Source organism: Lathyrus oleraceus, chromosome 5, assembly GCF_024323335.1.
Source record: "Lathyrus oleraceus cultivar Zhongwan6 chromosome 5, CAAS_Psat_ZW6_1.0, whole genome shotgun sequence".
Lineage (NCBI taxonomy): Eukaryota > Viridiplantae > Streptophyta > Magnoliopsida > Fabales > Fabaceae > Lathyrus > Lathyrus oleraceus.
This window is the reverse complement of record NC_066583.1, coordinates 634,734,561-634,756,763: the sequence shown is the minus strand read 5'-3', so window position 1 is coordinate 634,756,763 and position 22,203 is coordinate 634,734,561. Positions and strand designations below refer to the sequence as shown.

Here is a 22,203-nt window from a genome sequence, read left to right as displayed (position 1 = left end):
GGTTCATGAGTAAACCTAAGTGGTCCCATTACCAAGCTGCAGTCAGGATTCTGAGGTATATCAAGGGAACTCTGAAGTATGGAGTATTATTTCCATCTGGAAGAAAGGATGAGTCAGAACTTCTGAGTTATTCAGACTCTGATTGGTGTGGAGACAGAGTTGACAGAAGAAGTACGTCTGGGTACTTATTCAAATTTCTGGGAGGTCCCATTTCTTGGTGTTCCAAGAAGCAACCTGTTGTGGCGTTGTCAACTTGTGAAGCTGAATACATTGCAGGTGCTGTTACTGCATGCCAAGCTGTGTGGATTCTGAATCTATTGCAAGATCTGAAGATTAAAGTAAACAAACCTCTGAAGCTGATGATTGACAACAAGTCTGCAATCAATCTTGCCAGAAACCCAGTGTTGCATGGGAGAAGCAAGCACATTGAGACCAAGTATCATTTTCTGAGACATCAAGTTCAGAGGGGAGTGTTAGAAGTTGTACACTGTAGCACTCAGAAGCAGTTGGCAGATGTTCTGACGAAAGCTATCAAGACTGATCAATTCCTCAGATTAAGGGATGGAATTGGTGTTACAAGTTTTGATGGAATATGAATTAAGGGATGGTATTAGATTTTATTAGATTTAATTCATATTTAAATTGTATTATTTTCTTAGCCCCTAAGTTTGTTAGAGGGTATTTTAGTATTTTATCCTATTATAGTAACCCTAGTTTTAGCTTATAAATAGGGTGTCAATCATTGTAACTTTTAATCCTTTTTGTAGCCGTCATTCTCTTAATAGAATATTCATCTTTTATTCTACCTTTGCACCAACACTAGCCATCCTACCTATAAAATAAATAAAAATGATCACTACTTCACCAATTGGTCAACCATAATTATCGAAATTAACAATTATAAAATCATATTCCATTTTCCATATATCTAATATTCTTGTTGAACCTCTAATTCGTTTAGATTCTACATCCACAAGTAAAACAAAAGACATATAAACATAAAATATTATACTAACATGAGTAATGTATAAAAACTAGAAATGATATATAATTCATATATTTTCAATGTGTTCTACGCAAGATCTTACGGATCCTGCGTTACATCTTCTACAAGAATAGTTCCAAAACAAATTTTTACAACAACACTTACTTTTACATGGGTTAAGTATGTATTTTTAGAAGTATATTATATTCCTTCATTACTACTTGCTCGATTCCTGATATTCAATTTTTTTCTTCGAGTCATTGTTACTCTAAATATAAAAATATTTTTTAAATAATAACAAATAAATATATTAGAAAACTATATTGATAAGTTTAATTGTATGAAAAGTAATCCCATATAAAAAATTGGACAACTACAATTGTATGTGAAAATATAAAATTATAGATAACTAAAATATCAACATCATCACCCAAATTATCAACATCCACTACAACTTCAAAGAATCGTGATCATCCTCCACCTTAAGTCTAACAAAATCAGTAGCATTAGGAGTAGCTTCAATTGTATCATGCATTATTTGCTCATGAAGTTCTTCAATTTTGTTAGACTTATCATCGCCCATATTAAAGATATCTAGAATAATAAGTCAATCTATGTTTCTCTCATCATAAACATAAATATATACTAGTATATATATATATATATATATATATATATATATATATATATATATATATATATATATATATATATATATATATATATATATATATATATATATATATATATATATATATATATATATATATATCTTGTGATGCAAAAAGAAATGTATCATTGCATATATCTTTTCCAATATGGTTATTAACTTCTTTTGGTCAAGTGTGGTTCTAGTCACTCTCTTCCTCTTTCCTAAGTGTAACTTTTTTTTCTTTTATCCCCTAATGGTCTTCCAATAGGGTGTAAAAAGGTCATATTATTTATCGATGTAAGATCCATTTGATCATCATTTCTATGGGTGATTGAATCTAGTTTTCACTCCAGATAAATTTTGTGAATAAAATATCAAACATTCATTAGTCAAAATTCCTTCTACAATAAATCCTTTCGGATGTACTCTATTTGTACATAGGATTTCAGAGTAAGAAAAAACTTGAAAATGAAATTATTTTATATATAATACTCTTAGAATCCAAAAAACACATGTTTAGTTATTTTAATTAAACAAGTTATTAATAATGAGTGATTCATACCTCACAATTGGATAAATTCATCGATATTGTATATGTAGTCTAGAAATCTTTGCTTCATATGCCCTAATGAATAATCATATGCACCATAATGGTAAAAAAAATAATGAAGGAAAAATTGTTTCCAATTGACAAAGTGTTACGATTATTTGAGACTCTAATTGTGATAGAAATTTCACATTGAATTCCTTAGAACAATTTTTTTTTTATTACTACAAATATAATATTTTATAACAAAGTTTTCACTTCATTTAACAAAAAATTAAGCTAATATTCTATGACACACTATGTTATTTTTTAAAGAAATTATAATTTATTCCCTCAATTTAAGAAAATAGTTGAGGGATAAACTAATTCAGGATATATGTTTCGAGTCACAACAACTGTAACTTTTTTTTTAAAGTGACGTCTTTTTTATTATTTAAGATTTTACTTAATTATTAAATATTCTATTCCCTCGGATTCTCAAATAACCGAGGGGTATCACACACAAATTTTACTATAAAATGATTCCTTCACTAAGTTTAATCCTAAATCTAACTCATAAGTTCAGTCGCTCCATACTCTTAAACGTAATTATGTCTGATGGATTGCGAGACAAGTGTTTTTTCTATTCTGTCTTGTTCTTCTTCTTACACCAACCTTTAAAAAATCATTTTTATATTCTTACAATCTATCTCACATAATATTCTTGTTGTTGTTCACACCAATATTTAATGGAATAACTTTCAAATGTTGTTAATCAAATAAAATATTATATTTCAGATATTGATTTCTTCGATTGATAACATTGAGAAATTAATTCTTAATCATATTGCAACACACAAAAATTGGTGAATGATAAAAAATTGTAAAAGGAAACAATACATATTACTTCATTTTTTTTCCATTCACCATTTTTTTACAATAGAAGTCATCTATTACCTCGATTCCTTTAGAAACCCAGATTAAAATAGAAGGGGAAAATAAGAGTGTTGATTGAGTTTCTTCACAGTCCTTAACAAATCTTTGTCGTTCATTTAGTGAGTATCAATTTCAAGACACTCCCATTAGTGATTTGCGTAAAACCTAAAAGACATTCATTCAGAAGACTCATGCCACATTATAAAAGTATTATGAATATCAAAAGTTGATCATGAAAGCATTTGGCATGAAAACATTTGAAACTTATTTGTTTTATATTAGAAACATTGAAACATTGTTCTCTATGATGGATTGCAAGAACATAAAATTGATTGGGTTTAAGGATCAAATATTTGAGTTTAAGGTTTGTGTTTTTAAATAATTATATAACTAAATATTTATTTTATTTATCTAACCATTTTTTATATCAGAAACAAACGCATAAAATATCCAACATTTGATCTTACTCAAGATTTATTGAAATGAGGATTCAACTGTTGTTCTTCACCTACAGTGATGACGATGAATCAAATTTATTTATTTTTTTATATATTTTTACTTTAATATTTTGTGTAAACAATATAATTTATAAAAAATTTAATTTAATATTTTGTGTAAACAATGTAATTTTAAATAATTTAATTTAATATTTTGTGTAAACAATGTAATTTATAAATAATATTTTAATATTTTGTGTAAACAATGTAATTTGTAAACAATATAATTTAATATTTTATGTAAACAATATAATTTGTATTAAAAAAATTATTTTCCCCTCGATTTTAGGCATAAACCGAGAAGTATGTGACACTAATTTTGAAAATATAAAAAATATTGTTATCGGGGATCAGACAAATTATCATTTCAACTATCCCATCGATTATTAAACAATCGAGGGGTAAAATGAAAATTTTACATGACGTCCATCGTTACCTTTCTTGTATCACTGAGGTAAAATCCTCTTCGGAACCGAGGTAACATGTTGTTTTTGTAGTAGTGTTGAAGAAATTGCAAATGTCAACCAAAATCAAAGTGACTTTATCATACAATGAACCTCGAAGAAGCTGATGCATCAAAACATGCAATCATAACTTTTTAAGTAGGAAATTTTTTTTCTTGACTTGCACACTGTGAGATGCTCGATGAACATTCATTTGTATTTTTTTTCATTTTTGAGGATACTAAAAAAAAAGCCTCTTTTCTTTGTTAGTCATTTGATAGCATACTCTAGGCAAATGAAATGTGCTACTTTTAAGATGCAGTTGAGGATGAAACATACTTTTTAGCCCATATCTACAAGGTCAGTTTATGTCTTTATAATTATCTTTGGACTTTCCTTCTTGATTTAACAATGTACCAATCATGGTATCGCATACATTTTTATTCAACGTGCATCATATCAAAATTGTGACACAAGTCATTATATTTTCAATAAGACAATGCGAAGAAAATGTTTTTCTTCTTTCATGTTTGTTCCCCATTTTCTAGATCTTCTATTTATTTATCTATTTGCCTTAAAATATCATCCCCATCAAATTTTTTTAGGAAGATGTGTTCCATCAAAATCTTTAAGATTCAACCTCCAATCATGATTTTGACTTTTAAGCTAACCAACCGTCTTAAATATAATTTATCTTAAGTATTTCATTCTAATAGATATATGACAATTTTTTTGTAGTGAGAGTTTGTTCTTTTAGTATTTTTATTTTATTTTTGAGAAAAATATTTTTCATGTTAAATAATATGGAAAAACTTTATTTAAATAGTTTACAAAAAGTAAAAGAGAAAAGGAGTGTGTGCATTTGTGGGAGAAAAAAGTAAAAGTTGAGAAGGCCACAAAATTTGGGAGGGTCCAGCTAGCTATAGACATATTGGTGGAATCATATTAGGACAACAAAGTGCATGCCGTAGCAAAATCTTTCAAAATCTCCAACACAAACACATATTAATACAATAATTTGTTACCTAATGTTTTCCTTACTAAAATAACACTTGTTACAAAAATAAACACTTGTGCTTATGGCCTAGAGTATGTCCTAGAAAAATATTTTTTTAGAAAGATACTGTAATTTTTTCCCTTATTTTTTAAAAGCAGCATAACTAAACATTTGCAAAGGCATAATTAACATCCATGAATCAAAAACCTTCACTCATAGGTATATATCAAATCTGAATTATAATATCATGAAAAATAAACATATGGCTACTTGATTATCCACTAAACAAGGTAAGTTGAATTAATATTAATCTATCAATCTTGCATCCTCAGTTGACAGTAAAACCTGTTTATGAAATCTTCTGCAGCCTTATCAACTTCATTATCATCTCTTAAAGGGAAAGGTGAGTCTGTCACTCTCAATTGCCTCATCATTGGACTACGTCCGAATCCAGGCAGTGCTGGAGACGCTTCTACAATCGCTTGATCGTTGTTAAGCATCTCCAATACTGCCTTCATTGCATTCATAGTCGTCACCTCATCGTCATGTGTAGGTGGTGCTTGAGCATTGTGCTTGTGGCTGTGATGACGCTTCCCTATTGAGAAGAAGTGGCTGTGACTGTTACTACAGCTGAATTCGTACTCCCTTGAAGAAGTGAATTGGCTGTGTGAGTCATGGGAGTGGCAGTTTGAGGTGGAGCCGCCGTGGTGGGGATGGTGGGATATTAAATTGGCAATGGCTTTTCCGGCAAGCTTGGTGTGACGTTTGAGTATTATGTTTAAGTTGATCATTAATTTGCCCTTTGATATTCCTTTTCTCGTCATGATGAAGGCAAGACGTACAAGACTCCACACTCTCTTTGATATGACTGGTAGATTGTTTTCCATTTTTATAGAAACTGTTTTTCTTTGAGAAAGAGAAATGGATTTGATTTGAGGACAAGAGGGAGGAGGGTGATGAGGTTATATATAGTTGTAGGAAAGCTAAAAGAAGGAAAATAAAAAATGAATATTAAATCCACCATATGGAAATTGAATAAACCGTGGGTGGATACATGCTTTGTGTTGCTTTGAATAAGAAATGAATAATACTTAGTACATTATTGGGGGAGAGGCTATGCTTTTTGGAGAGGACAAAAGGAGTGCTTTACATTACTTAACTTAGTTGAAAATAAACATCAACTAAAGCCATAATAGCGAGATGTGCAGCCAGCAATGCATTTTCTTACTGACTAAATAGTAGAATCTTACATTTGAGTTTGAGACTTTAGGGAAATCTGATAAATGCACTTTGTTTGAGGTAAAAAGTAAAAACTAAGTATTAGTTAAATATAAAGCCATCTAAATTCGAAGGTGAGGCTGAGCGAGTCAGGGTTGCATTTGATGCAACAAACTTGGATGTTGATGATAGTGACTTTCATAGAGGTTGAATTAGTAGACTGAAACGTTTATCTAAGGGACAGTAAATAGAAGGTGCAATGTATTGTAACTGTGAAGAGACGTTAAAGAGGATACGATTATGAAAAACATGTATGTGAAGGATGAATTGGAAAAGTTTGTTTATTTATTGTAATGCTCATATTTTATTTTAAGTTTAAGTAAGATAGTTCTGTAGTTAAGTGCTTTTAAGTATTGGATTGTTTCTTACATCTTGTTTTTAAATTATAAGTGTTTCAGTTATGGCTCAATTTTGATATGTTGTGTATTAAGATTAAGGTGGTGTTATAAAACATGTATTTTTGTATTTTGATATATTGCACATTATTATTATTATTATTAGCATATGTTATATGACATATGTGAATTTTGTTAAACCAAGTCAATGACATGCATATAGAATGGTTACCAAAATCAAACATTGGCAAGATTAACGTTGTTGCTCATACAATTAATATGTGAAGTATAATAAAACATTTTTAAATAGATAGGATTGGTTGAATAGTTTTACACAGTGTATGAAGAAAAGAGGAACAAAATAAATTGTTGTAATTAAAGGCTTCTAAAGCACATTGTGGATTTATTCATAACTTCAAACACTACTTTTCTGGCAAGCAAAATATTATCAACAAGGGAGCAACACATCCATGTATTAATGTGTATTTCTTGTCATAAGCTTAGGTAAACCATATACCTGCAATTGAAAGGGACAAAAAATGTCAAGGCCAACATAATGAAATATACTTAAACTTACATTCATAAATCGTTTATTCAATTGTCATGTTTTTGTAAATACTACAACTAATCAGTTAGACAATGAACATATATGATCATATTATAGGAAGAGAGGGTATCTATAAAACCAGATACCTGACCCTGATCTGCTTGAGCTGATCTCCATCCCTGAAGGTGATCTTCAGTGTTGTGTAAACCTTCACCTGTACATGCTTCTCGGGAAACCCGACCAACGAACCTTTGAAAGCTTTTAGATAATCTTGGTCAAGGCGAAGCCTCTCAAATGCATCCCAATAGAGGATATATGCGAAGCTTCCTTGATCTACCAACACTCTTTTAATTTTCCATTCATCACACCTCATGGTAATGACCATGGGGTCGTCATTATATGGATGGATGTTTGTTGCTTCCCTTTTTGAAAAAATTATCTCAACCACTTGTGATATGGTCTCACCTAACTCCGAGTCTATGGGAAAGTCCTCGATAGTTAATATCTAGTGAGCATACATTTGTCGGGCGGAACTAGTCTTTATGTCCCCAACAAATCCTCCTGCTAATAGTATTGAGGGTGGCGTACAGTCTTGTCACCATTTTCTTTGAATAGATCCTTTCATTTTATGGGCTCGGGGCTTCCAACATCGTCACGCCCACGAGAGTTGGTTTTTCCTGGCCTTTGGTAGGAGTCATCTTTTATGTATTTCTTAAGGTGGCTCTCCCAAATCAGACGCTTTATCTCCTTTTTAAGCTTGTAGAAATCTTTTATGTGATGTCCCTTAACCTTGTGGAACTTACACCATCTTCGAGGTTAAGGTCCCATAATATATACTTTATGTGTTATAGGCATAGGGATATCGTGAAATTGGAGGACATCCGACCATATCTTCTCGCGGTGAGTGTTCAGGGGGTGTGATTATCTTCACACTTTTCCCATCCTATTTAAAGGTTGTCTCATCCCTAACGTGGGAGGTGTATTTGTTCTTCCGCGAACATTGTGAGCCTTCGAAGTTAGGAACACACTTTTTCACATGAAATACCTTCTTCTCGGAATTACTCTTTTCACTCTTTATATAACACTCTGCCCTTGTGACCACCATTGCTAATAAAGACGTTGGCCTTTGGGCAAAGGGACGCATTGAAGTGCCCTACTTTGAGTAAGTTATGAAATACTCCTACAAACATTTCTTGGTTCGGGTGGACGTATTTTATCGTGGCTTCATTGAAATGGATATGGTATTTCATCATTGATTCTGATAGACCTTGTTGAATGTTAAAACGGATGGTGGTGGACATCTTTCTATGTCGACTTGTTGCGAAATGCTTCACAAGTTTCTTCACCAGATCCTGATAGCTGGCGATGGAGGATCGGGATAGACCCATGTACCATCGTAGGTTCGCGTCTTTGAAAGTGCTTCCCATATTTAGTCTTAGAGGGGTCGGGGATCTAGAATTTCCGCCTCGTATGTGGGGGTAGCCTCCTGGTGGCGCTGTTGGATGTGAAAAATATTATCCTCCAATGTTTTTTTTTACGATGCAACTCGCCCATGGTGGCGCACATATTTTCCACAACATCTGAAACATTGTTGCCTCTAGTATCCTCCTATATTGGAGATTGTACTCTCCTAACAACCATGATTGAGCAAGGTTAAGACTAAGAGCACTAACTTTGGTGGTTGTTGTTGGTGATCCATATTAGTTTCAGCAGGGCCCAACGGTGGACGCCATTGTACTTTCTAAAAAAAGTACAAATGCATGGCAACCATTAGCTAGCATGGATTGCTAGAGCCTTTAGTATTTTTATTCAGTTAAAGAAAGCTCACAAGGGTGAGAGCTCTATTTTAAGAATGTTTTTTATGAGTGTATGACTGTCTCCTTCAATCCTAAGGTTGAGGTATTTAAAGAGGCTTATGGACATGTATTTTGGGGCTCATAAGAAGTAGTAACCTTCACACCTTGAACATAAAAGTCGTTGATTGCCTACTTCTTAGAGAATGATGGCCATAACTTCTTCCACACATGGTGATGGACTGTATACACGCCACCATCCTCTCTTTCCTATCAGGGCGAGTTATTTAGTGAGTGAAAATCATGCTTAGGCGACACACTCTAAGTGGAATCTAATAGGGCGGGTCCATGTGACTCCTTATTCATGTCTTTCATAAATATGTCACTACACCAAACAATCGCTCCATCCAATGCTAGAAATGTAAAGTTTTTCTTGATCTAAGAAATAAGTAGTCTCTAGTTTCCACATTATAATTAGAGAGAGAGCATCTTGAAACCACGTGCATTTCCCTTCGAATCAAGTTGTCTTTTGTTGAAATAACATTATGCATTAGCTTCTAAGTCACTAATGACTTAGCAGGTGGTATGTTGGGATGTCAGATAAATTTTGTCCATAAAAGCTCAATGTGATTCCTTCTAATACATTCGTAGGCATCTTTAAAAGATAGATCAACATTTAAAAATCTTGTCCAAATGAATTTATCAACAATAGTATTATCAAATGACAAGTTAACCTTTAAAATGACTTCAACAATTTGAGGAGTCAAAATGGATAAGCCACGAGGAATGTTTCAATTGATGTTATGGACAATTGAATTGACCTTGGCAATTTGCATAAATTGAATATTCACTAGCAATACTAGGTGTAGATCTTTAATTTTGTATCTCAACCAATTATTATTCAATAAATAATGTTATTTCAATTACCAACCTTCAAGCTATTATGTTCCTCCATAAAGGAAAAAGAATGATTAATATCAAGTCATATAGAAGAAGAAATATGATGCATGATTGATTTTTGGTGCATGAAGTGTCTTCTAATAAGCATTGAAAACCATTGATTATTGATAGTCAACAAATTCCAACAAAGAGATCAACAACCATCTTTGTTAATTGCCTTAATATCTCTAAGATCAATACCTTCTTCAGACAAAGGTGAGAAAATAACCTTTCAAGATGTAGTAATCAACTTTCTAGTGTCTATGCTACCTATCCACACAAATTTTTTGATGCAAGAATCTAGCTTACTAAAAAGATTGATTGACCATTCATAAATCATAAGACTATATATAAGCATGCCTTATATGACTAACTGGACCAATTGAACAATACCCATCATAAAAAGAAGGTGACTTTTCCAAGTAGCTAATTTGACCAATACTCTATCTGTTACGATCTGAAGATGACGAGTTATAGAATTGCCTTTGAATATTGGAACTCCAAGATATTTAAATGGTGTCTATCCCATAGTGAATCCAAGCATATATGCAATATGCCTCGGTCTAGAACCAAAAATACATCCACCATAAAACTTAAATTTAGTTGGGTTGATGGGTTGATCAAAAGTATAACCATATTCTTGAAGAAGATGGTTAATGACTTAAGCATTTGTGAAAGTAGCTTTGCAAAATATCATAAGGTCATCTACAGAAAAGTTTGGCTATGAATGGTTGTCTTACTTGTTCTGATCCACCAACATAGAAAATGTATATTAAGTGTCTTTCTCATTTATCATAATTGATAGTTTGGTTGAGTGTAGAATGGTAAGAATCCAATAACAAAATTTTTGATCAAAGGAAAACGAACATGAACATTATTAAGATACTGTCAATCTAAAATATCTAACGGTTTTTCAATGACTATCTTCAAAACTATACTACCTCTAAAATATTTATTGTTAAACATATTAATGACTTTTGAAGTAATCTCAACACACTAGTTCTGATAACTATGTATGTTCCTATTAAAGCTTTTTGATATTCTAAAACAATTTTAGAAGCCAACATGATGAACCTATATGTCAATTGATCTTTAAATTTCTTCATTAATTTTACTTTTATTTGTATGAATTTATCATTTAGACTACTCCAAAAATAAAAAGCAAACAACTGTAATAAGTTCTAAAAATTACACATCAATCCATTAATCTACCTCAATCCTTTAATTGATACTTTCAAATTTCAACCAAACACTTCACTTAAGCTTGTGGCTTTGTGGGCTTCCTCTTTTCATTATTGTCATTCAAAAAAGCTAAAACGACATAGCTAGGTATCCTCCTACCTCAACTTAATTATTTTTTCACTGAAATTGGCATTTTGATATTTTTTTACAATCACAATTCAACAACATTGAAAAAACTTTTTAAAATAGTTTAAATAAAACAAAGGAGAATAAGAGAGTGTGCATGTGTGTGGGAGAAAAAAATCTACAAAAGTTGAGAAGGCCACAATTTGAGAGGGTCCAGCTAGCTACAGTACATGTTAGTGGAATGATATTACGACAAGCAAGTGTGTGCCATATATAGCTAAATCTTTCAAAATCTCCACACAAACACATAATAATACAATAACTTGTTATCTAAACTTTTTTTATTAAAAGAAAACACACTTGAAACTTGTACAAAATATATGTATTAGATAAACGACAAGAAATAAAGAAGAAAAATGTTTGAATATTAAAACCAAAAATTCTGCAAGGTGCTTATGGACGGAGTATAGATTTTGTAATTTATTCCCTTATTATTGATAAGCATAATTAACATGAATCAAAAACCTTCACTCATACGTATATACCAAATCTGGATTATATGTCAAGTTATGTTGAATTAATATAAATGAATCAATCTTGACTCCTCAGTTGACTGTAAAACCTTTTTATGAAATCTTCAGCTGCTTTATCAACTTGATCATCATCTCTTAATGGGAAACCTGGAGACGTTTCTACAATTGGTTGATCATTGTTAAGTATCTCCAACATTGCCTTCATAGTCGTCACCTCATCGTCATGCGTAGGTGGCGCTTGAGCATTGTGCTTATGGCTGTGATGACGCTTCCCTGTTGAGAAGAAGTGGTTAGGAGTGTTGCTACAGCTGAATTCGTACTCCCTTGAGTAAGTGAATTGGTGGGAGTGGCGGTTTGAGGTGGAGCCACCATGGTTGGGATGGTGGGATATTAAATTGGCAACGGTTTTTCCGGCAAGCTTGGTGTGGCGTTTGAGTATCATGTTTAAGTTCATCATTAGTTTACCCTTTGATATTCCTTTTCTCGTCATGATAAAGGCAAGACGTACAAGACTCCACACTCTCTTTGATAGGACAGGTAGATTGTTTTCCATTTTTATAGAAACTGTTTTTCTTTGAGAAAGAGAGATGGATTTGATTTGAGGACAAGAGGGAGCAGGGTGATGAGGTTATATATAGTTGGAGGAAAGGAAAAAGAAGGAAAATAAGAAATGAATATTGAATCCACCATATGGAAATTGAATAAACCGTGGGTGTGTCTTTATAATAATTTGTTATATTTTAATGAAACATTATTGGAGGAAGCCTCTATATGCTTTTTGAAGAAGGACAAAACGAGTGCTTTTACTTTACTTGGTTGAAAATAAACATCAACCAAACCCATAATTGCGAGATGTGCAGCCAGCAATGCATTTTCTTACTTACTAATGCAATCTAACATCTGAGTTTGGGGAACTTTAATAAATGCACTTTGTTTAAGGTAAAAATAAAATAAAACTAGTATTTTATGTTTTAAGAAATTGTCCTAGTGCGTATTAGAATAGGTGTACCATAGATATGTGTACACCAGTTTTAACACCTACACGGTATATATAAAATATACTAGTTTTATTATTTTATTAATTTCTTTTACTTAGGTTTCTGTGCAACCAATATTTTGCTCCTTGTAATATACGGTGTGGCTTCGGTGTATGTAAGAATAGCATATCTCATATATTGTGGCTTCGGTGTATGTAAGAATAGCATATCTCATATATTAACTATATATGTGTAGTATAGATGCATTATATGTGTAAAAACATTAGACAACTCTAGATGAATGTGTGTATGTGATAGAGTAGCATTAGTGCAAGATAAACGGTGTACATCAATATAAATACATATGTACGATGTCATTGTGAAACTTAACTCACTAAGCAAAATGCAAGGAAGTTCATATTTCATTCTGGTATTGCAATTATATATGGCCCACAATAGGGCGATACGGGGTCAAGCCTCATCAGGCGCTCGCTCCAGAAGATATTGCTCAAGTGCAGCCTCCACTTAGTAGATGACTCGCCCTGATGAAAAACGTGAAGGATGACATGTACATAGTCTATAATTATATATGCAAGAAAAAGTCATAGGTCACGATTCCTTAAGAATTAAGCAGCCAACAACTTTCCCAATCAAAGTGAAACGGTTACTACATTTTAGAGTCCCCAAATTCATGTCCATAGGCCTCTAAAAATATCTCATTCTTAGGATTGAGAGATATATTATGAATTCACCACGAAATAACCCCAAAAACACAAAGCTCCTCACACTCGTAGGCATGCTCTATCCATGTAGAAAACATCTCAAAACAGAGCTTTTCACCAATGTGAGCTTGCCCTAAACCACCACAAATTCTAAAACCTTTGGTCACCTTTACCAATAGAGGGGTTTTATGCATCTGTAACTTTTTTAGCAAGTACAATGGCGTCCACCTTGGGGCCCAAGTAAAACTAACATGGGTCACACCTTCCATTATTAACACCACTTCGACACTCACCAAAATCTCCACTCCTAGCCATAATCGTCCCCAATCATGATTTATATGAGGGTTTAATCCCCCACATAGGAGGATATAGGAGGTAGCAACAATCTCAATGCCATAGTGTAGATGCACACCAGCATGGACGAATTGTGCCGCCAAAATTCGAACCTAGAGGACAACGTCCTCAACATCTAACAACGCCAACAAGAGACTACCCTTATAGAAGATATAAGAGTGTTGACCCCTAGGCACTTTCACACGACATCTGGGAAGCATATGTTCTTGAAGGTTTCAAGCCTCTCTCCTTGGGAAAGTTCGATGGGTGTAGCGACCCATACAAGGTTTCAAATCCCCCTCGAACGTTTCAAGCCAGTCAACATAGAAAGATGTCCACCACTAGCATGGTTAACATTCTCTAAGGCCCCTCAGATTCATTGAGGGAATACCTTGCCCGCTTCAACCAAACTCCCTAAAAGTCGTCCATTTGAATCAAGAAATCTTTGTAAGAGCATTTCAGAATGGCATCAAAGTAGGGCCCTTCAACGAGTCCCTCGTCCAAAGGTCAACATCTTTGTTATAAGAGATGGTCACAAGGGCAGATTGCTATATAAATGGTGAGGAAATTAACGATGAGGAGAAATCATGGGATGTAAAAGAGTGTGTTCCCAACATCGAAGGCTTACAACACTCGCGGAAGAACATTATACTTCGTCCATTAGGGACAAAATGACATTTAAGCAAGGGGAAGACTTCCTCCATATCTGGTTATAGACATCGAGTCTTCTTATAATATGATTATAGGGCAACCAACTTTTAATCAGTCTAGTGTCTCCTTGTCTACCTTATATTTGTGCATGAAATATTTGTTCTATAATGGGCGGGTTGGAGTCATCTAAGGATACCAAGAAGTCGCCAGGAAATGCTATGTTAAAAGTCTCAAGCGGAAAAGAAGTTGAAACCTAGGTGTGAATAACAAGAAGTTTGGTTCGGGAATCAATCTACTAAAAGTGACTCTTAAAGGTGGAGAGGCTCCTCCTCAAAAGAGTTAGAAGATCAGAGACTGAAGCCTTGGCAGGAAGCCTCTAGAGGCGCTCTCACTTTACCGTTATCTGACATTTGTAATGATTTTTTTTCAAAGGAAGCACTTTTTTCCCTTGTGCCTCGTTTGGGAGAAAGGATTTTTAATGAGGCTTCTCATTTTTTATTTTGAGTTATTTGCATTGTCGCCTTCCCCTTTTTTTCTAGGAAACTGAAGGAAACCACCTTCAGAGGCAAGAAAAAGTTGGACCCCATGAGGGATCATTGTCGTTGTTTGAGGCAATAAAAAATTGATCCATACATGGGATCTTTTCCACCCTTTGAGACGATCAAACACGTTAGATCCCTACGAGGCATCCTTGCCGCCTTTCGAGGCGATCAGACACGTTGGATCCCTACGAGGGATCCTTGTCTCCCTTTAAGGTAACCAAATATGTGGGATTCCTACGAGGGATCATTGTCGCCCTATGAGGTGATCAAACATGCTGGATCCCTATGAGGGATCCTTGCCTCCCTTTTAGGCGATCAAAAACATTAGATTCCTATGAGGGATCTTTTCCACCCTTCTAGGTGATTCAACATGATGGATCAATACGAGGGATCCTTGCTGCCCTTTGAGGAGATAAAACATGTTGGATACCTATGAGGGATCATTGTCGCCCTTTGAGGAATCCCTATGATGGATCCTTGTCTCCCTTTGAGGTGATCATACATGTTGGATTCCTAAGAGGGATCTTTGTTTCCCTTTGAGGCGATCATACATGTTGGATTCCTAAGAGGGATCCTTGTCGCCATTTATAGGCGATCAAAAATGCTAGATCCTTACGAGGGATCCTTCCCACATTTTAAGGCGGCCAAACACGTTGGATCCTCATAGAGGGATACTTACCTCCCTTTGAGGCGATTAAACATGTTGTATTCTTAAGAAAGAGACATTGGTGTTGCGTCTGGAGTGATCAAATGCACGATACCCATGCATAAGGATTACTACTGCCCTGGAGGGGGCTAAGAATAGATCATACGGAAGAAAAAAACTTTGTACACATAAGAGGTAACATCCAATAATGATAGATAAATTAAATGATTCCAAAATCCTATAGAAAATGACATATTACAAAAAGAGTACCAAGGGGCAGAGGACTCGTCATGGGACATATTCTTCGTCTACTAACCGACCATCCCAAACCACCTTGAACAGGTCCATCTGACTCAAGTCCAGGTTCGGGTAGAAGAAGAATACATGTTCTTTCACCCTCTTAAAGTACTAATCGAGAACGGCCACAACTTCGTCCTTGAATGATGATGCCTCCTTCTCAAGAACTTTTATGGACATTAGGGCTTTTTCGAGCGATCCTTTTAAATGTTCCCCCTCCTCAATGTAGGTGTGTGCTTTTATAGCCAACCTCTTCACGAGGACTTTCAAATTATCTTACTCCTTTGCCATGGATGTCACCATCCTCTAACGCTCTTGAATGCACCTTGTGACAAAATCAAGCCTAGATTGCAACTCGACAATCGACTAGAGATATTTTTCCCGCTAGACTCTCTATCAGAAGACATCTCAACATGTGAACCTCTGAGAGTCTCGTCAAATAGGAAGAAGACTTGTTATGAAGTGACTGATAATCATCGGTAACAATCTTTGGCAAGGGGAGGCAACGACAAGTGAACTCTACCGCATTGAAAGAAGGGTCACTCCACAATGAGGGTCGATAAGCCTCAATCGACGTAACAAGATCCCCACCCATCTTTCCTACTTCAGCGATTTCTTGGGTTAATGTATATTTTTCAATAAAACCATGGATGAATTACTCATCCTTTTTTGATAATACTTCGTGTTTTCATGTAACTGCAAAACTATGATACATACCAACACCAACATAGTTCTAAAGTGCAATTAATGTAGAGGACATCAAAAGCCATAGTAACTTCATTTTAGTCTGACCTAGATCTGGAACTAGGAAATTCAGTTGATGCAAGAGACTTATCTGCAGAGTTATATTCACATGCTTATAAGATTTATATCTTGACTCCCAAATAAGTTTTTAAAATACTGCAGACAAAAAGGAGGTAAAAAACATATACTATCAGAAATTCATTGGCAATCATTCTAGGTTCGCCAGAAAGAAGGAGAAATCAATTAGAAATTTGTTCACAGAAAATGCATAAACATGTGAATAAGTTATATTTCGAATGAGGTTTCCATTTTAATCTATAGGTTGAGGTCAAATAAATTTGTTGATATTTGTAAATATAGTGTTAAGAATATTTGTATATAGAATAGTCTTACGTCGACTATATCATTTAATTAGTTGTAATCTTTATATATATAATAATTTCTTTGTAGTGTTTTTCAAAATACACGGTTTAATCTAAATGTCTGTTAGTCTCGCTTATTTCAACATGGTATTTAGAGTCTGCTAGGAGGCAATTCTTTTTTCGTTGTGCTTTACCCGGTTGACCCACTGTCTTCCGATGAGGAAAAAAAATTGCAAACCGTGTTACCACTCCGGTTTGCCTCTCACCTTTCAAAATTCTATGGTAACCAATATGTCGTCGTTACTATTCTGGCAACACTTTCGGCGGCGTTTCGGAAAACCGACCCTACCATCCGACTCGACGCCCTCCGATCCGGCCATTGCCTTATTTTCATCGCTGCCCTGCACGTGTCAGCACGTCTGGCGAACGATTTCGACCATTTTTCTGTCAGTCTACTCGCCTCTCCCCACCCGTTGCAGATCCGACCTCCGTTTTACTTTCCGACTCATGGAAAATAGTGCTCTTGTGCAAACCACCCCGATTTCACTTCGTTATTTTGGGAGACACCAATTCTGGTTTCAGTGATTCATTTATCAAAGTTTTGTGTATCCCGTGTGAAAAGTTATATGGCTCATCCAACTACAACATATGGGTTGGTGCTGTCAAGATGTGGTTTCACAGTCAGGGATATGAAGATCACTTAACCACAAAAGTTGATGATGTTCTCGCCGCTAAACTTGCTAAATGAAAGAAAACTGATGCATCTATGTGCATTGTTTTATGGTTTTCCATAGCACCTAATCTCCAAGCACAATATCAAGCCTTCTTCACTTGCTATGAGGTTTGGGAAAAGGCCAAGAAAGTCTTCTCCAACGATGTTCATTGTTTATATAGTGTCATCCGCAAAATCAACACTCTGAAGGTGAAGAATATGGATATGCAAGCCTATCTGAGTAAGCTTTATGCCTTGAAAGCAAATTTCGCCACCATCATGCCTTACGCAAAACATGCAACAGCTCATGCCGAACAACAGAGTAAATTTTTCATGATCATGGCACTTATCGGACTACCCTCAGAGCCTGAGTCTATTTGTAACCTGATTTTATCAGGTACTAGTGTTCCTAACTATGATGCAGTTAGAGAACAACTGTTGCGCTTGGCTACACCACATGCTTTTGGCCCAATTCCCCCTCCATATATTGTTGCTCTGACACCAGGTGACATTGTTACCCTTGCATCTCTTGGCAATAATCAGAATTGCTTTCGAAGAGAGTCATCCAACTCCAAACCCCGTCCCAAGTGTGATCATTGTAACCGTCTTGGGCATACTATTGATCATTGCTGGAAGTTGCATGGTAGACCTCCATGCCAGGTAAATGCACCTCAAATCAATCACTCAGACACTTTGCAGACTTCACCTTCTCTTCAGAACTCTACACCAAGCTACAAGGATTTTCTAAGGTGGTGTCAGACTAATTAGAACTCTGATTCCATGGCTTCAGTTGCACACACTAGTAATTTATTTGTTTACTTCTCTCATTTATCTCCTCTTGGTCCTTGGATCCTCGATTCTGGTGCGTCTGATCATGTTACCAGTAATAAAGGTCTTTTCTCTTCCCTCTCTACCTCTGGTTTCTTACCTAGTATAATTGTCACAAATGGTTCTTAAACTCGATCTCAAGGGATTGGCATTGTTCAAATTCTACTATCTCTCTATGTTACTTCTGTCATATACGTACCTAATTGCCCATTTAATTTACTGTCATTCAGTCGTTTAACTCGGTCCCTTAATTGTTCTATCACATTTACTAACAATAATGTTACCTTGTAAGATCGGACTTTGGGACAAACGATTGGCGTCAGATGTGAGTCTCAAGGCCTCTACTACTTCTCTGCGTCATCTACCACATGCTCCATCACAGATTCTCCATTCACTATACATTCGTAGTTAGATCATCCAAGTATTCCCAAGCTATAAAAGTTAGTGTTCAGCTTATCTAAATTATCCACTTTACATTGTGAGTCTTGTCAGATAGGGAAACATACTCGTAGTTATTTTCCCGATTGAGTCAATAAACGGGTTGTGTCCCCTTTTGCTTTAGTTCACTCTGATGTTTGGGGTCCCTCTCGTATTGCGTCTACATTTGAGTTTAGGTATTTTGTAAACTTTATTGATGATTTTTCACGTTGCACGTGGCTATTTTTAATGAATAACAAATCTGAATTGTTTTCTATTTTTGAACAATATTATCAGAAAATAAGAATCCAATTTGATTTGTCTATTCGTACCCTAAGAAGTGACAATGCACGTGAATATTTATCCCAACAATTTAAAACTTTTATGTCATCCAATGGTATTCTCCACCAAACATCTTGCCCTCATACACCTCAACAAAACGGGTAGTCGAACGTAAAAATCGACATCTTGTAGAAACCACTCGGACCCTACTTCTCCATGGCAATGTTCCTCTCCGATTTTGGGGAGATGTTGTGCTCACGGCATGTTATCTTATAAATCACATGCCCTCATCTGTCCTTAATAATAAAATCTCTCATTCAATCCTGTTTCCAAACTCTCCCCTTCACCCAATTCCACCTCGAGTCTTCGGGTCAACATGTTTTGTACACAATCTCTCCCCTAGACTTGATAAACTATCAGCTCGATTACTCAAGTGTGTCTTTCTTGGTTATGACCGGTCCAAAAAGGGTTATCGTTGCTATTCACATACTCTACAACGATACCTCGTAACCGATGTCACCTTCTTTGAGTCTGTTCCATATTTCGAGTTAAGCTAAGTAACTTCGGAACCCTTTCAGAAAAGTACTCTCGCACATCTTCCGATATTCCCATTTGTCATTATTCCCCATCATTCGATGGAACATGGCATACTAAATACCCCTATTGTTGACCCCTCCCCCCCCCCCCCCTTCTCGTCCACTTCAAACATATCAGCGTCGCCAACCAATGTCTGTCATACCTATCCCTGAGGTCGTTCCTGCCTCTGAGGTCATTACAGACTTTCCTCTGACGCCTTCGCCATCACCAAATCTGATCCTGCAGCATGAGTCTGATCTTCTGATTTCCCTTTGAAAAGGTATACATCAAACATAAAATCCTTCTCCACATTATATTGATTTATGTTATCATCGTCTTTCCCCTTTGCAGTATATTTGTTTGTCTTCGTTATCTTCTGTTTTTATTCCTAAAACTCTAGGTGAAACATTATCTCACCCTGAGTGGAGGCAAGCAATGATTGATGAAATGTGTGCTCTTCAAAGTAGTGGTACTTGGGAACTGATTCCTCTACCCCCTGGGAAATCTTTAATAGGTTGTCGTTGGCTTTATATAGTGAAGGTTGGACCAAATGGTAAGATCAATCGGTTTAAAGCTCGCTTGGTAGCCAAAGGATACACTCAGATTTTTGAATTGGATTATAGTGATATTTTCTCGTCTGTAGCCAAGATGGCATCTGACAGACTTCTTCTAGCCATTACAGCCATTCGACATTGGCCTTTTCATCAACTTGACATCAAAAATGCATTTTTACATGGTGATCTTGAAGAGGAAGTATATGTGGAACAACCACCTGGGTTTGTTGCTTAGGGGGAGTCATTGAACATCGTTTGTAGGTTACACATGTGTCTTTATGGTCTTAAGCAATCTCTGAGAGCTTGGTTTGGAAAATTCAGCGATGTAGTACAACAATTTGGTATGGTCCGTAGTGAAGTTGATCATTCTATTTTTTATCGTCACTCAGCCCAAGGGTGCATCTATCTTATTGGGTGTGTAGATGATATCATCATAACTAGTAGTGATAAGCAGGGAATACTCCAGGTGAAACAACATCTCTTGAATCAATTTCAGACAAAAGATCTAGGTAAACTCCGTTACTTCTTGGGAATTGAGGTGGCCCAATCTAAAGATGGTTTGGTGATTTTCCGACTGAAATATCCTATGGATGTTTTGGAAGAAACATGGTTGTTGAATACTAAACCAGTTGATACTCATATGGATCCAAGTGTCAAACTTTTATCCAATCAGGGGGAGCCTCTATCTGACCCATGAAGATATAGGAGATTAGTTTGAAAGTTGAATTATCTCACAGTCACTCATCCAGATATTTCTTTTGCAATTAGTGTGGTAAGTCAGTTCTTAAATTCTCCTTGTCAAGAACACATGGAAGTTGTTATCCGAATTCTGAGATACTTCAAATATGCTCCAAGAAAAGGTCTTGTGTATGAAGATAAAGGATATACTCAGATAGTTGGATACTCCGATGTTGATTGGGCAAGATCACCCATTGATAGACAATCCACATCTGGGTATTGTGTACGTGTCGGAGGAAACCTTATATCTTGGAAAAATAAGAAACAAAATGTGGTTGCAAGATCAAACGATGAGGCAGAGTATAGGGTCATGGCAATGGCAACATGTGAACTTATTTGGTTAAAACAATTGCTCAAGGAACTTCAAATTGAAGAAGCAAGACCAATGAAACTTATTTGTGACAATCAAGTTGCATTACACATTGCTTCAAATTCAGTCTTCCATGAGAGGACCAAACATATTGAGATAGATTGACACTTTGTTAGAGAGAAGATCGAGTCAGGCAACATCGTCACAAGTTTTGTCAACTATAATGATCAATTGGAAGACGTGTTTACAAAATTCCTGCGAAACCCCAGAACTAATTATATATGTAACAAACTTGGTGCATTTGACTTATATGCTCAAACTTGGGAGAAAATGTTGATATTTATAAATACATAGTGTTAAGAATATTTGTATATAGAATTGTCACAAATCTATTATATCATATAATTAGACAGTAAACTAAAGTCAAGAACACAAAACCTACGAGAGTTGATAACAGTACTTGAGGCAGTTTAGGACTTAGCAGTAACATTCAGACTTAAAGTGAAGAGTGATTATGTGCATTTGCACTTTTTATCTCCAAAATAACCCTTCATCTTGAGGGCTCTATGTTTCGCAAATAAGCCGCCAAAGTTATAATAAAATTGTACAATTACAAATCTGCCACACAGAAGCTGACGTTGCTAAATCTGACTGGCAAAGGCAGTAATTTGTTTGTAGAAAAATCAAATGAGTCAGACTATAAATAGTGTTCAATAAAAAGTCTTATGATATGTATTCATCTT

General features: G+C 35.3%; 2 protein-coding genes across 2 annotated transcripts; both read right to left on the bottom strand.

Moving 5' to 3' along the window:
- Positions 1–5,221: 5,221 nt before the first annotated feature.
- On the bottom strand, positions 5,222–6,068 carry LOC127087437 (uncharacterized). The gene has a single exon (XM_051028324.1). The coding sequence runs from the start codon at positions 5,921–5,923 to the stop codon at positions 5,351–5,353; it is 573 nt and encodes a 190-aa protein (XP_050884281.1). The 5' UTR covers positions 5,924–6,068; the 3' UTR covers positions 5,222–5,350.
- Positions 6,069–11,827: 5,759 nt separating this feature from the next.
- Positions 11,828–12,322, bottom strand: LOC127082582 (uncharacterized). Its single transcript, XM_051022813.1, has one exon. It carries the CDS (start codon positions 12,320–12,322, stop codon positions 11,828–11,830), a length of 495 nt encoding a protein of 164 aa, XP_050878770.1.
- Between the last annotated feature and the right edge of the window lie 9,881 nt (positions 12,323–22,203).